General features: G+C 36.7%; 1 protein-coding gene across 1 annotated transcript; it reads right to left on the bottom strand.

Moving 5' to 3' along the window:
• Window positions 1-1,396: 1,396 nt before the first annotated feature.
• On the bottom strand, window positions 1,397-11,014 carry LOC575718 (gastrin/cholecystokinin type B receptor-like). Its single transcript, XM_776103.2, has 2 exons — window positions 9,792-11,014; window positions 1,397-1,592 (listed from the first exon to the last, which is right to left on the bottom strand). Exons 1-2 carry the CDS (start codon window positions 11,012-11,014, stop codon window positions 1,397-1,399), a joined length of 1,419 nt encoding a protein of 472 aa, XP_781196.2.
• Window positions 11,015-15,467: the final 4,453 nt, after the last annotated feature.

Genomic DNA, 15,467 nt, shown 5'->3' with positions numbered 1-15,467 from the left:
CTCTCTCTCTCTCTCCCCTTCTCTCTTTCTCTCTCTCTCTCTCTCTGTCACTCTCTCTCTCTCTCTCTCTCTCTCTCATTCTCTATCTCCTCTTCTCTCTCCCCTTCTCTCTGTCACTCTCTCTCTCTCTCTCTGTCACTCTCTCTCTCTCTCTCATTCTCTATCTTCTCTTCTCTCTCTCTCACTCTCTATCCGCTTGCTCCCTCTCTCTCTCTCTCCCCTTCTCTCTCTCTCTCTCTCTGTCATTCTGTTTCTCTCTCTCTCTCCTCTTCCCTCTCCCTCCCTCTCTCTCTCTCTCTCTCTCGCTATCATTCTCTATCTACTCTTCCCCCTCTCTCTCTCTCTCTCTCTCTCTCTCTATCTCTACCCCCTTGCTCTCTCTCTCTGTCACTCTGTCCCTCTCTCTATGTCACTCTGTCCCTCTCTCTCTCTCTCTCTCTCTCATTCTCTATCTCCTCTTCCCTACCTTTCCCTCTCTCTCTCTCTCTCTCTCTCTCTCTCGCTCATTCTATATCTCCTCTCCCCCCCCTCTCTCTCTCTCTCTCTCATTCTGTCCCTGTCTCTCTCATTCACATTCTCCATCTCCTCCTCCTCCCTCTTCTTTTTTTTTTCTCTCTCTCTCTCTCTTACCATAGTTGTCCTTGGTTGGCAAGAGCTTAAAAATACACTGCATTCAGCTTCAAAATCATTGTGGAAGGAAATGAGTATCATTAAGGCCTCGTTCCTATTCGTTCGTTCGTGTCTCCTTAGATCAAGATTAATGTAATATTGATCTTCGGAGTAGTTGCTATACAACCGGCCGTGTCAGACACGTTGCCCCGGGGTGCGAGATAGGACTCTTGTAGCGTGACCCCATTTAAAACAATTATACAATAACAGTTAACATTACATTCAATTAATAGTATGAAACTATTAAAATTACTCTCATGTTACGGGAAAAAATATTGCATATATATTATGAATCAATTGATTTGGTCGATCCAGTTCGATGGCACAAACACGTACGGCACTACTGGACAGAGATCCTAATAATTCCTATCCTATTCATTAATGCATACAGATGATGTAGAACTATAATTATGTCTACAGGGACATCCATTGACAGTATGCACTAAAAAAATCCATATTATTTTAAAATCTCTTGTAAATGGAATAAGAATAATATCTTTCTTAGGTTACATCTCCATGGACGATGACGCTATTCAATTACCAACTAATGGATATACCCTCGGCCATTATTTCTTTTTTCTCATTAAAGGTAATTATCTATGTTTCATTTCAGAGAAGCACACCTGGGTTAATGGTTAATGGGAAGAAGAAAGTCATTATGGTTGTTTGTTCCATTTCTGTTTTGCTTTTTTGCCTTTTTGCTATCTTCCAAAAAAAAAAAAATCTTTCAATAAGTTAACTTCTCATGCTTCTTGATCACACGGCCACTGCGGGTAGTCTGCTGGTGGTCTACTTCAGCTGGAGGGCTGGCACAGGGGGTTGGGGTTGGAGAACGTCCGCCATCGGAGGTTGGATCAAACGTCATCTCTTCGCGTGTAGGAGTATTGGGTGTCTGGGTTGCCTCCTCATCATGATGGATACGCCTGCAAGGGCTCAATATCATCGAGGTGGTGCGGGTTTCTGCGTAGCACCCTTCCATTAGGTGTCTTGCCCTGGGTCAACTAAATAAATGATTGCAAGCCAACAATCCCTTGGTTTGAAAAAAGAAATGATCTCTTACACTGCCTACTCAATGTAGAATAAAACAAAACAATTTTCTTTTTACCTATAGGTGTTCATGCAGTATATCGTACTTTTTATTCTTTATTTGTTCAATTGGTAAGATTACCTTCATTGCTTGCTATGTTAGAAATATTATATTGTCCACTTTGATTTTTTTTTTAAAATAAAAGAGTTGTGAATGTGTAAACTGGCGATTTAGTCATGGGTTATGATGTAGTCATGGACAACTCTCCGTTTGTAATGTACAAACAATGTCATTAATTTCTGTTCTTCTCCGAAGTGCCTCTCTCATGGAGCACTACCAAATAGGTGCTATAAGAAGGAAAGACCCTCCTGATTCATAGATTTTGACAAATTGACAGTTAAGTCATTTTTTGTGTTGAAAGGAATTGGAAAATAGCCCGGCACTTCGTCACCATGACACTAACGATTTTAATTGCCCATAAAATTCCAAAATTTCTTACTTTTTGGTCGATTTCATTCATTCGTTTACCAGTCAACTTCTTTTATAAATTTCTGCTATCTTTTGATTAAATCTTTTGTAAATCCCTTCATTATCTATAAAATTGGATTTTATTTTAATTCCCCTTGTGGCTTTCAGTTCTCAACATTTTCCATTATGAAATTAATATTAGCATGTTTTCTAAAATAATGAGTATTCTATGCCCTTATTGGCATAACAAAGTAATGGAAGGCTTCTGATATGAACGGGATAATAACCCAAATCCAGCTGGGTTTGTAGAGGATTTTCAAGCGCCCCCTCCAAAAAAGATGATTTTTTAAAAAATTACACACGATTTAAGCAAGGCACGAGTATGAAAATAATGCGGAAACCAACATGATCCTCCGCCCACAAAGCCCCCCCCCCCACATAATTTTTTTAATAAATATATATATTTTATAGAACCGCAGCTGCCTAAATCTTGATGGATTAGTTTTTTTTAATTTAACATGGATAATTGCTGAACCAACCATCACTACCGAGCAGCGCCATTCCGATTTTGATTTATTTAAGTCTTCATCCTACATCCCAGAGCCCATTATCGCATAAGCCATTGGATTCTTTAACCTATAAGCACTGACTTTAATTATATAGTATACAAAACCCAGATTACCGGGATGGATTTGCAACTATGCGCCGCAAGATTACGCGATCAGTTTCACGGCAACAAAAGGATTTTCTACAAAATTGGGAAAAACTATTTAAAGGGCTAGTTAAGTTATTGTTTAAGACCGCAAATGCCATCAAATTGCATGGTAATTGCTCTTATTCTTATTATATGACATGTCTAGTGCCCTTTTAGAACCTAAAATTGCTATGAAGGTAATTTTAGATCCCAAAATGTGTGAATTTAGATTGAATACGATCATACCAATTCAGCTCCACTTTTAAAAAAATGTGGTGACCGTTAATTAATACAGGACCGGCATTGGCTGGTTTAAAATTACCGAATATTATTTTGTGGGGCACCACAATGAAATGGTTATATCTATGGATATTTCAGCCGTCTCTGAACTGATTTTGATTAAACAAGGATGATTTTGTGTTTCAAATTTGACACTCAGTTTTTCATTATCTCACCAACAGAAATTATTTTGTGTAACACGTACCCTCTGCAACAAAACTCAACCATCCCTTTAAGAGAGTGTTAGAAAATCCTTCAATGATTTTGTTATCTTAAATAGATTTTAAATCTGTGTATCAGACATAATAAATTTCAAATCCTCACATGACACTAATGAAATTTTCAACTTATTTTCAAAGACAACTGGGACAACAAAGCTATTAACCATGTAATACTAAAGAAAAAACTTTTAAAATTAGGTTATACGATAGCATTCAACTGCAGACGGCGCAACAGCAATGCTATGTTTCCATCAAAGGGGCGGTGGTTTTGAAACGTAGATATCAAACAAAATTTCCACATTATCTAACTCTTTCAAGTTTCACATAATTTACATATACTGAAGTATTCAAGCTGTTTATACTGTGTTACAACGTTCCCACACTGCGCCCACATCGTTAACACTTATCAGACTTAATACACCGTTAACAATTGCCAATTGCTTTACACTGTTTACATGTTGTTTAAGCCATCTCCACACGGTCACATTGTTTTCAATTGGTTCTAAATGTAATTTTCACACTTGTCTATTCGCATTGTTCCAGCAGTATATATAATTACTATTTCCACACTATTCACACTATCTGCCTAGTGTTCACACACTCTCCAGGCTGTTCATTTTATTACCACATCACATGCAATTCCACATTGTTTCAAATGTTTCCACACTATTCACAGTCTCTCCTTACTGTTCACACGCTCCACACCCTGTTCACATTATGTCCACATTGTTTACACGCTCCACACCCTGTTCACATTATTTCCACATTGTTTACACGCTCCACACCCTGTTCACATTATGTCCACATTGTTTACACGCTCCACACCCTGTTCACATTATGTCCACATTGTTTACACGCTCCACACCCTGTTCACATTATTTCCACATTGTTTACACGCTCCACACCCTGTTCACATTATGTCCACATTGTTTACACGCTCCACACCCTGTTCACATTATTTCCACATTGTTTACACGCTCCACACCCTGTTCACATTATGTCCACATTGTTTACACGCTCCACACCCTGTTCACATTATGTCCACATTGTTTACACGCTCCACACCCTGTTCACATTATGTCCACATTGTTTACACGCTCCACACCCTGTTCACATTATTTCCACATTGTTTACACGCTCCACACCCTGTTCACATTATTTCCACATTGTTTACACGCTCCACACCCTGTTCACATTATTTCCACATTGTTTACACGCTCAACACCCTGTTCACATTATTTCCACATTGTTTACACGCTCCACACCCTGTTCACATTATTTCCACATTGTTTACACGCTCAACACCCTGTTCACATTATTTCCACATTGTTTACACGCTCCACACCCTGTTCACATTATTTCCACATTGTTTACACGCTCCACACCCTGTTCACATTATTTCCAAATTGTTAACATTTTTTTCACACTTTTCACAATTCCCTACACTGTTTATATATACTGTTTCAACTGTTCACATTGTTACCACATTCTTCAAAATGTTTTCCGAAGTATTTTTCCCCATTATAAATTATATTTAATTTTGCGTTTTGAAGACAGACATTCATTCTTTCATTTTTGCATTTTCTTTCTTATGTAAATGTACACGATTCTTTGTCATGATGTTATGTGTTCCCTAATATTTTGAAGCGCCTTGAGCATTTAATTAAAATGGATAATGGCGCTATATAAATCTCATGTATTATTATTATTATGTATCTTTATTTTGTTTTGAAATCATTCCTTTGAAGGCAGTCATCCTAGTCAAGCATCGTTTATGATTGCGGTCTCCTGCACATTTTCCACAGAGAGTTCGGATAATACTTTAAATTAAAAAAATAATAAGTTATAGAAATATTAAGTTCGTTATCATAATAGTATATACGTAAATAACCTTTTGACATTAAGTTATTATTGTTTGTATATGTTATAGTATACCTTACGATTATATGTTCTTTGTTATTCAGTTATTGTATTTCGAAAAATGTAGGAATAAGAAAATTAGTATTAACACAACATCCCTATACTTTTCATATACACTTTCCACACTTTCCACATTCTCCTCTGTCTCTATTATACATTGAATACACACTGTGAATTATCATGTACTTTCTGATAGAGATTCACATTAAATGGCGTTTATTTCTTACGTGACAACATCATGCGATGTTAAGTGATAATACCTGCTTGGCAAACAGATCGCCAAACCAAATCCAGCAGAATTCCAAAACCGAGTGTTAACCATTCTTGATCATAAGATAAGTAGGCCTACGTGCTTCTCTAATTGCTTTCTTTTCATTCACAGATTGTATGGAACTATAGCAAACAGATAATGGACGGGGGTAATCGATACATCACAACAGGGAGCGGCAATATTGACGGAGAGAGGCAGCAAACTGTCCGTCTCCTGTTGCACTTTTCACACAATCAATTCAGATTGCAGGTCATTTGAATTTTGTTCTATGAAAAAAAATACTACTACGAGAACTTCACCAAAATATTTTTCTCACTGATCGTTGATAAAAAAGCATATTACAAAAACGTTCCCCGGCTTTTTCTTGACTATAAACGAATCAATAGTTAATATATCGTTGTAATGGCAGTGAAGTAAATGCATTTTGTAATTGAATTGGTTCTCACGTATTCTTCACAAATAAGGTGCGTCCATACACTATGTTTGATATGAAGCTCGAAATAACGAACTATAATTTGCCTTTCCTCCTTGTTGATGGACTTCTTATAATTTTTAATGAAATGATGTCTTCCCCTGCGTAACGTTATCAGATACGAAACTGCAAAACACTTTATATATCGACTGGCCAATAGCGTGATGATAATTTTTTTTAGAAGATCAGCGTTTTTACTATTTGTCATACAGGTGAGGTCAGATTAAGGTAGTGAGGTTGTATATAATTGAACAGCTCAACAAGACCATTTCGAAGTTAGCACAGGGGTCAAATGACACTAAATATCCACAGATCTTTTACTCATGGAGATGTCCCACTTTGTGTATTTTAGAATAATCAATGCCAAAGTCATGTATGTGCTTCATGAAAAGCTTTTTTTTTTGCCCCCTTGTATCATAGAATGTACCGTAGGTGCACACAGGAATAATGATTACATAACATTATGATCAGGCATTCATCTCGGTGGGTTTTACAATTTTATCACAAATGACCTTTAATTTAATTTAATTCTACGGGTTATAGTCTTCTCTTAATCAGAACACTGTGCGCTTAGAAACATCAGTATTAAGCGCCTAATAAATGTTATGTATTATTATTATTATTATTATCTGCCCATGCGCAGATAGTATTTACAACGATTATAACGATGATTATGACAACAATTATAATACTATTATACAAGCTACTTCGGCTACAACTATTACTACTATATACTAATAATGATAATAATTGAACAAATAATGATAATAATAACAATGAGTTTTAAGAGCTGGAGTCTGCATGGCAACAAATTATTCCCAGCAGTTGCCGTTTTCTAAGGTTACACAATAGAATGTACAGGTATGATGTTACCATCGATGTCCGAGGTTCGATGCCGCCTCTACATCATTGAAAGGTTGAGTATAGTGATTTTTTTTTCACAAAGAAATATCGTAAATATTTCACTTTTTATTTGCACTAACGAGGGAAAAATCGAAAAGATGATAGATATGAATACAAAAGCCTATTTGTGTCAAGAAATTTGCTTACATTGTATAAAAGCAGTTTTAATCTGTGAAAAATAGTAACATTTTGCAATCCTAAAAGCTGTAATTTGACACTTCCTATTTACGGCACACAAAAATAAGAAGTGAAATTGTTGATGTACAGTTATTTATGATGTTATTTTCGAGAGATTTTCAGTGCAATCATTCATTTTCCTTTTTTTTTGGTATCTTTCTTGCTTTTTGCCTTCTACGATTTTCCTCCACTTTTCCTCTCCTCCTTTTTTCCCCCCCAAAATCGATAATTTCTAAGCTACATATTTTTTCTATTTATTGATTTTCTAAGTATATTTTGTATACATGGTATATTGTAAAACAGCATCTGAGGAACCAGGCAGGAATCCTTTGTCTACGTTTCTGCAAGGAAGATCCAGTTAATGGAAACCTAACCCCAAAGAAAAAGTGTAGGTATTCTGAAAAACGAGATAAATTCCTGCCTTTTGATGGACAATAAATCTTACGAACGTGTACAAGTGATAACTAAATGAAAATTTCTTGGCATGATGTAATGCTTTTTAGCATGACATGGGCGCAGCCATTTTCTTGAAAATTTGACGTATCAGGCGAAGTTGTACATGTACCAGGCATGCACCAAGCTTTAATTGGAAATACTTTTTAATTCAATATCAAAACCTTTACTTTACAATGGGGGAAAGTCATAGCCGAGAAGGTAAAAATTACATTTGGTGAAAAATATATGATAAGGTAACTATAATTGTAACTCATTTATTAAAAAGTACTAAAATATAGCGGTTGAAAAATCTATTTCATTTATGCGAAACCTTCTGCGTTCTGGCAATTGAAAACAAAGGGTAATCGCAGGTAAATTAAATGCTTCAACACTGCAGACACACCTGGGGAAAAAGCATCCATAAATTTGAAGAACAAATTTTTAATTGGAAAATGTTCCAAATGGCGCTTACAAAATTCCAGAGTGTAAAGCGAAACATAAAACACGTTGACTCATGAAATTGGAAAAATCACATTACGTTACCAGGGGAATAGGTATTTTTATGGATCTTTTGAAGAGGCCAGACGTGTTAATAATGCAAAGTGGCATATTGTTCCACGTTTCCAAGGCAACCCCTGTAAAACGTTTTTTCGCTTGATGAGAGTCTGGATTTGGGAAAAAATTGTTAATATCTTGTCAGTTGTTGAGCAAAGGTTACAAGCTGGAGTATAATTTGTAGCGTAACATTAAGATATTCAGGTGCCAAGTGATATAATAATAATAATAATAATAATAATAATAATAATAATAATAATAATAATAATAATAATAACTTTTATTTACCCAGGGTAGCCACTTCAGTTATGAAACTGTTCTTCCAGCGGGCCCTGCATAACATAATATGTTATTACTATCCTTCTCCAATCTAATATGCTGAGCGCCTAGCTAGAAGGCAGAAGGTCCCATTGTTATAAGTCTTTGGTATGACTCGGCCGGGGTTCGAACCCACGACCTCCCGTTCATGAGGCGGGCGCTCTAACGACTGAGCCACCATGCCCGGTTGGAATAGACCGGTATAGACTTTTGAATACAGACAAGCAGACCTTGAATTCATAGTGCGTTGTTGCACATGAATAAAGGTAACCAGTGGAATTCCTTGAATGGGTGTAAAGCATAATGAAATATTGACAGGGCATTAATAAAATTCAGGTCTATCTTACTAGGACCATTGTTTATACATCAAAATCTACCAATCTAATATCGTCAGTTAACCTGACATGATAATCGTAATACATATTTGGCTTAAAGAGAAGGTTGAGTTCTGGGAAGAGGTGAAAAATAATTTGTGAGCGTTATCATTCTTATTATGCAAATGTGGAAGAACATCAGATGAGACATGTAACCTGAAAAGCATGGCTCTTTAAATGCCTTCATATTCTAAATATGTCATGTACATCGTAAAACTCCGGGGGGTAGGTTTTTTACGCCACGTGTTCGTGTAGTCCCATATACATCTTTCTGTGTACAATGTTTGTAACTTTACCAAGACTTGGCCAATTTCTTATCATTTTGATGATTCCAGAACCTTGCAATACACAAAAATTCTTATACGCTAGATGATCAACCTGTTCTGGTCGATTCCACATCGTTTCTTTCACAATGCAATCGCATGACCAGAACTCAACTTCATCTTTAAATTGTCATGTTGGTCAAGGTGAAACAGCTGTTTTGATCCATAATGCTATGAATTACAATACTGGGGTGGGGAGGGGCAGAACTGACACAAAATCTAGCTCCTTTCTGATGACGCCTATCATTGTACTGTTCGTGAATACAAACGATTAATGAATAAAATCATTAAAGTTCCTGATTTGACAACGTTGCATGGGTGCATTCTCCAAATTTGAAACTTATAAAAACAGAAAAAAAATATTCTGAAAGTGTAATAAAAAATATACTAAGATATACAAATATTATTGATAGACCCGTCTCCCTACCCGCATATTGGGGATTTCTAAATTCTCTGGGAGCACTTAACTCCCCTAATCAACACCAAAATACATATTATATGAAAAATCACCTAGTGTAGTGCATGTATTTTTGGTAATATGCGACAAAACGAAACAACCCTCATGTTTCCATCAAAAGAAGTTGCCAGTTTATATACATGTACATGTGGCAGGATGCAACAATTGTATTGGGAGGAAATAAAATCATAAAAGTGTGCTTTTCATCTGTTCCTCAATTTTTTGCACCTAGCAAATATGGCCTTGCAATCTTTTCTAAAGTTTGCGTTCAGGAGTGCATAGACAAAGATACTGACAATGTGATTAAGTGTGCGCAGATGATAGCAGAACGAAATAACGCCGCCCTGAGATGCTGTGCTACGGTAGTCAGCCACTGCTTCATCAGGAATATTGGTAAGGATGAAAGATGGTAGCCAGGACAGGATGAGGATGAGGTTGGTCCCGAGCAACATCCGAGTCATGACGCGTTCTTTCTTCTGCCGATTGCGATGGAAAGGCTGACCGGCGTCTTTTCTCGCAGGAACATTGGGTTGGTCTTGACCGACGGAAGCTGGATTAGACGAATAATCCGCAGCAGAAGGAATAGCTGGCAAGATTTCGGGTACCTTGATGTGCAGGACCTGGGTGGTTCCTACCTCGGACAGGTTTTTCAGTGGGTTTCCATTGGTTGTTGCGCCTGGTCGTATCCCACTGCTGCCGCCGCGAGACTGCAACTTTGGAGCTGGAGCGGTGGTGACCTTTCCCTGGTTTGTAGGACAATCCGCTGTTGGTCCACTCTGTTGCGGAAGACAAGACTGATTTGTGTTCCAGGCTGGTTTGGCTGTACCGTGGGGTACTTGGACTTCTTTTCCTGTAAGACCTGCCCTAACCTTAATATGTTTGCGAATTTCCAGATAGATGCGGACATAGACGCATGTGCAGATAATCAATGCTAGCAAGTAGGATGCAGATGTGAAGATCTCGTTACTTAAATCCAGCCAGTCGGGTCCCCCTCGGTAAATGCACTTCTTTACCGGACCGATCTGAAACAATATCACATATAAAGCATATTGAAAGTTACCAGATACGGCCAGGCCTATGCTCACTAGGATCACAGCAGTGACCCTGCGTGGGTTTGAGCGTGTCTCTAAGGGTCTACAGACGGCCATGTAACGGTCAAGAGCGATGCAGGATGTCAGGTAGAGCGCCGAAAATGAAAAGGCACGACTCCCATAAATGCTCGACCTACAAACGAAAGCGTTGATAAAGACGCCGCCGAGAGCTCGAACTAGATGTACAGGAGCGATCAAGCAGGCACACAGGTCGATGATGGCGAGGCTCAGAATCAGCAAAGACGTCGTCGTTTTACGTGATTTCTTGGCGAACACCCAAACCACCAAAAAATTTCCTGGCACCCCGACTGCGAAGATGATGGTAAAAAGAGAAACAGCCACTATTGCTGTCACATCCATTTCAAAAATATTTACTCCATCCCTCTCATACACGATGTAATTCTATTTCGTTCGTTTAAAAAAAAAAAAGATGTTGTCTCAACAAGCGATGACAAACACATCAAGAGTAACAATTACTATTATCAGCATATTCGTCTAAAAATTGTCGCTGTACAATAATGGCGCTGTAAAATACGCGGGAAAAAACGTCTTATCGTGTTGAGCTATCAACAATTAATGAATGCAGACTGTGGCATCTTTTTTAACCGTACTGGACAGACAAGAAGTTCTGAAAGGAGAGAGGGAGAGAGTAAGATTATTTTGCTTAAGACACAGTCATAATTCTCTGCGATTTCTATCGGTTGTATGTTTTATATATTACTGCACCCAGATAAGTCGACAGCTAATGAGCTCGATGTCTACGTTTTTCTTTAGAGAGACGGTCACGTGGCCATCCTCTCGCTCGTTATTTCCCCCACCCATTCTGTCTGTCTCTGTCTCTGTCTCTCTCTCTCTATTTTCCCTTTCAGCTGGATCTTGTTCATGAATTATTTTCTAGACAGCTATAGAGATTAAATTGGTATCATTATTTAGGTCGAAATTTCTTCGGTTTGAAGAATAATTATGGATCGTAAAGTGTCACGGAAAGATAAATCTGGTTTGCTTTCAAGCGCTTTGGCCTTTGCTGTTTCAAGCTTCAATTAAAAAAAGAAAGTAAAAGTTCACAAGTGTATTTTCCACATTGATATCTCTCTATCTCACCCCCTCGCCCTCCTCTCTCACTCTTCCTCTCTTCCTGCCATTTCCAATCCATCTCTCATACTTTCTTGATATACTCACCATAATCTCCTACTCCCTGTCTCTCTCTCTCTCTCTTTCTCTCTCTTCATATCCCTTTCTTCTTTTAACGTTTCTTTACACCCCCCCCCCCAAATCTCCGGGGGCTTGAACCCCGAGAATGTATATGTTGTCTTTAACATTAATGTAATGGTTAATAGCTCCTTTAAAAACAATCCATCTTTCTATATCTATTTTCTGATTCGAAGCATGATAGTGATGTAAGACTGCCTGTCACTACCCGCTAACGAGCATTCATTACCCTTTGAATATGACGTTACACCATCTGGTATATAACATTATAAAGGTCGCAAGAATAGTCGCTATATCAATCTCCATTAAGATTGTAAGGAAAACACCTCTGAAAGCTTTCTGTTTGTTTTTTGTTTTTTTGTCATTTGTATTTTAAAGAGAAGGATGTGCTAAAAATAAAGGGAAAATAACCTTAATCTTGTGATCTTTTCGTTTGATGTTCAAATTTCTTTCATGAAGTAAGTGAAATTTGTATTTTAAAGAGAAGGATGAGCTAAAAATAAAGGGAAAATAATTTAATCTCGTGATCTTTTCGTTTGATGTTCAAATTTCTTTCATGAAGTAAGTGAAGCTTGTAATAAGAATACAAGGCAATATATCAGACGTGATCTCGTAATTCCTAAATGCCGTGTTGAGTATATCCAAAGCATTCTTATGCTACGACTGCCCTTTATTATGGAATAATTCACCTCTTGATGCAAGAACAAAAAAAGCACACTTGACTAATTCAAAACCTACATTAAAGTCCCACGGTCCTACTTGTAGCTACTTGCTCCCTCTAAGTATATAGAATACCTCCCCAATCGGTGCCTGTTGGTCCCCCATGATCCTCTTTTTCTTATGTTAATTTGAGAGCTGAGTTGATAAGATAGCCACCTGTCAGTGACCTTGCTGTGTGGTATAATCCCCTCTGGCCCAGTAGTATTGACGGTCTTTAAGGAAAAATATGTTCATATTGTAAAGACAACTGAAAGATAATAACTATAATTCAAATTATGTGAATTTCAATTGTATATAAGGTGTTTTTTCCTGCACTGTAAAAAAGAATTTGTTCATTGGTAATTTTTACGTATTTTTTCCATGTAGAATTTACTTGAAAACATTAGTTTTGCCACTTACTTACTAAATTTAAGTCTTGCTAACTCAAACTTTTAATTTAGTAGAACATACGTGGAATATTTAAGTAAAATCAAATACATAAGAACTTTAAGTAATTTCAGCTTGTATTAATTTAGTAATTTTAACTCAAAATCAGAAATTATACGTATTACTCAGACAATTTATGTTGATTATTCTTATCTTTTTAAAGTAAGGACCGATGCAGTGCGTAATAGAAATATTCACATAATTTATGAATATTCATTAAGACCAAATTAAACTCTTTTTTAAATAAAACAATTCTTTTTTGTGGTTGAATGAAAATTTAAGGACTTTAAAACATTTACTAATTCATTTAACATGGATAAGCAAAGACAAGACAATTTTTAATTGTTACCCAGTTCAAAACAAATCAAAACTTGATATTTCAGGAAATTGTCAACCAATTTTCCTTTTAAGATGCTACGATCAAGTATATATAAAATTTGGAGCCTTTCAATATGTGTCGAATTGAAGCGTATGTAATAGTTTGTGATGGTGGTAGATATATATATATATATATATATACGGTTAAATCTTAAATAGAAGTAGTGTTAGTGATTAGCGATTAATCGTAAATAGAACTAGTGAATGATTAGTGGATGTTACTTGTTAGATTAGATGGGTACCAAATCGTGCAATATGTAATCCTATCATAACTTTTTTTAATTATCTAAAATGATTACAATACTTCAATTATTTACGTTAATGTAACTCGATTTAACTGAGTAAACATTTATTCAGCAAAATAAGTAAATTCTACTTAAGATGCCGTAGGTAATATTTGCTTAATAAAAATAAGGCAATTCTTTTCCTCAATTTTATTGAGTTATTTCGACTATTATTTGTTTACAGTGTGACTTGCTAATTTTGGTGTGACTGATTTTAATTCCTATACTTAATTCTCTCCTCATTTTTTTCCCCTCTTTCATTTACTATTTTTTCTTTCCTATGAACGTTCTGTTATATAAAATGTAATTTTCATAATAATATCTATAATGTTTTCTCGGTAACTGAGTTAACTTATTATGGGCGTTCCCAACTCAAGCTATGCTTTCCGGGTTTTCGCCTCCTGTCGTATTTGAATTATTTACTGCATACTCTATGTTGAAATAATTGTTACGTATATCATGTATATATATACATTGTGTTTCATATTGTACTGTTGAGAAGGAAATAAATGTTAATGTTAATAATAATAATAATTGTATGATTGTTTTTACTGGGGGGGGGGGGGGGGGCACGTGCCAATTGTTTTTCTTCCAAGATCGGTTGAACGTTTTTAGACCCCTCCCCAGGACGTCGATCAATTACATGTATGTGCCCCGCAAACATCAAACTCTACAGTTCCTCAGGTAGACAAAGGAACATCCCTTCACTGCTATTATGTAAAAATGTGTAGAACAGGTGAATATGCATGTGACACCTGTTCTACACATTTTTACATAGTTTTTTCACAGTTACGAGGCCATTGCTTTGTCACTGAACCATGACAGTACGCAGCAGGGGCTAGGGTACGGGGCAGTTTCAAAGCAATGGCCTCGTAACTGTGAGGCCCCAGGATTAAAACCGTGTCGATATGCTTTATTAGTGCCCTTTTGTGGGGCATTAATATACAAATAATACACAGCAGTGATGAGGGCATTAGTAAGAATTACCCACACAAGGTACCGAGTATGGGTAATTATACTAATGCCCGAACAAAATGATGTGTATTATTTGTTTTATAAAATTACAACGTGGATCCTTGTTATTTGATCAATCGCCCTCATCTTAAACTCAAAGGTCCGAATTCACAAAGGGGGTTAATCTAACCCGTTGTTTAAATTCTCATTTACATAACCCATTGTTTAACATAAGCGCAAATTAAGGCGTACTTTGCCTTGCGCGCGTCTAATATTAGACCTCTGACTTGTGTCGCGCTTATTTTGCGTTAATTTTAGCTAGATGTGGTAGTTACCGGTCATTACCACTGGGTAATGACCGGTCATTACCCAAATTACGCGTTAGGCAAAATAAATGCCTGGTCACGTGTACGCTTTCAACCAATCATTTGATTAGGATCTACGTCATCATCTTATAATCCTCATTACTGTCATTTATGACTCAAGGGCGTAGGGCCCCTAGTTGATAAGCATAGTAGCATACACATGCTTTAGCAGTCACGCAAAACACATATTGTCAAATTATTATTCAATAAAATCTGAGAATGTCTACTATTATATAGATCTATTATTTTAAAATTATTTTAAAAATAATTCCATAAATTTGGGTAAACCAAAAATATTCCAACTATATGAGCGACAGTGTACATCTTTCTGTGTACAGTGTTTGTAACTTTACCAAGACTTGGCCAAATTTCTTATCATTTTGATGATTCCAAAACCTTGCAATACACACAAATTCTTATATGCTACCTGATCAACCTTTTCTGGTCGATTCCAGACCGTGTCTTTCACAATGCAAT

This window comes from Strongylocentrotus purpuratus, unplaced genomic scaffold (assembly GCF_000002235.5).
Source record: "Strongylocentrotus purpuratus isolate Spur 01 unplaced genomic scaffold, Spur_5.0 spur5_scaffold_18, whole genome shotgun sequence".
In the NCBI taxonomy this organism is placed as follows: domain Eukaryota; kingdom Metazoa; phylum Echinodermata; class Echinoidea; order Camarodonta; family Strongylocentrotidae; genus Strongylocentrotus; species Strongylocentrotus purpuratus.
The sequence above is the reverse complement of the archived record's forward strand: the minus strand, read 5'-3'. Positions and strand labels throughout refer to the sequence as shown.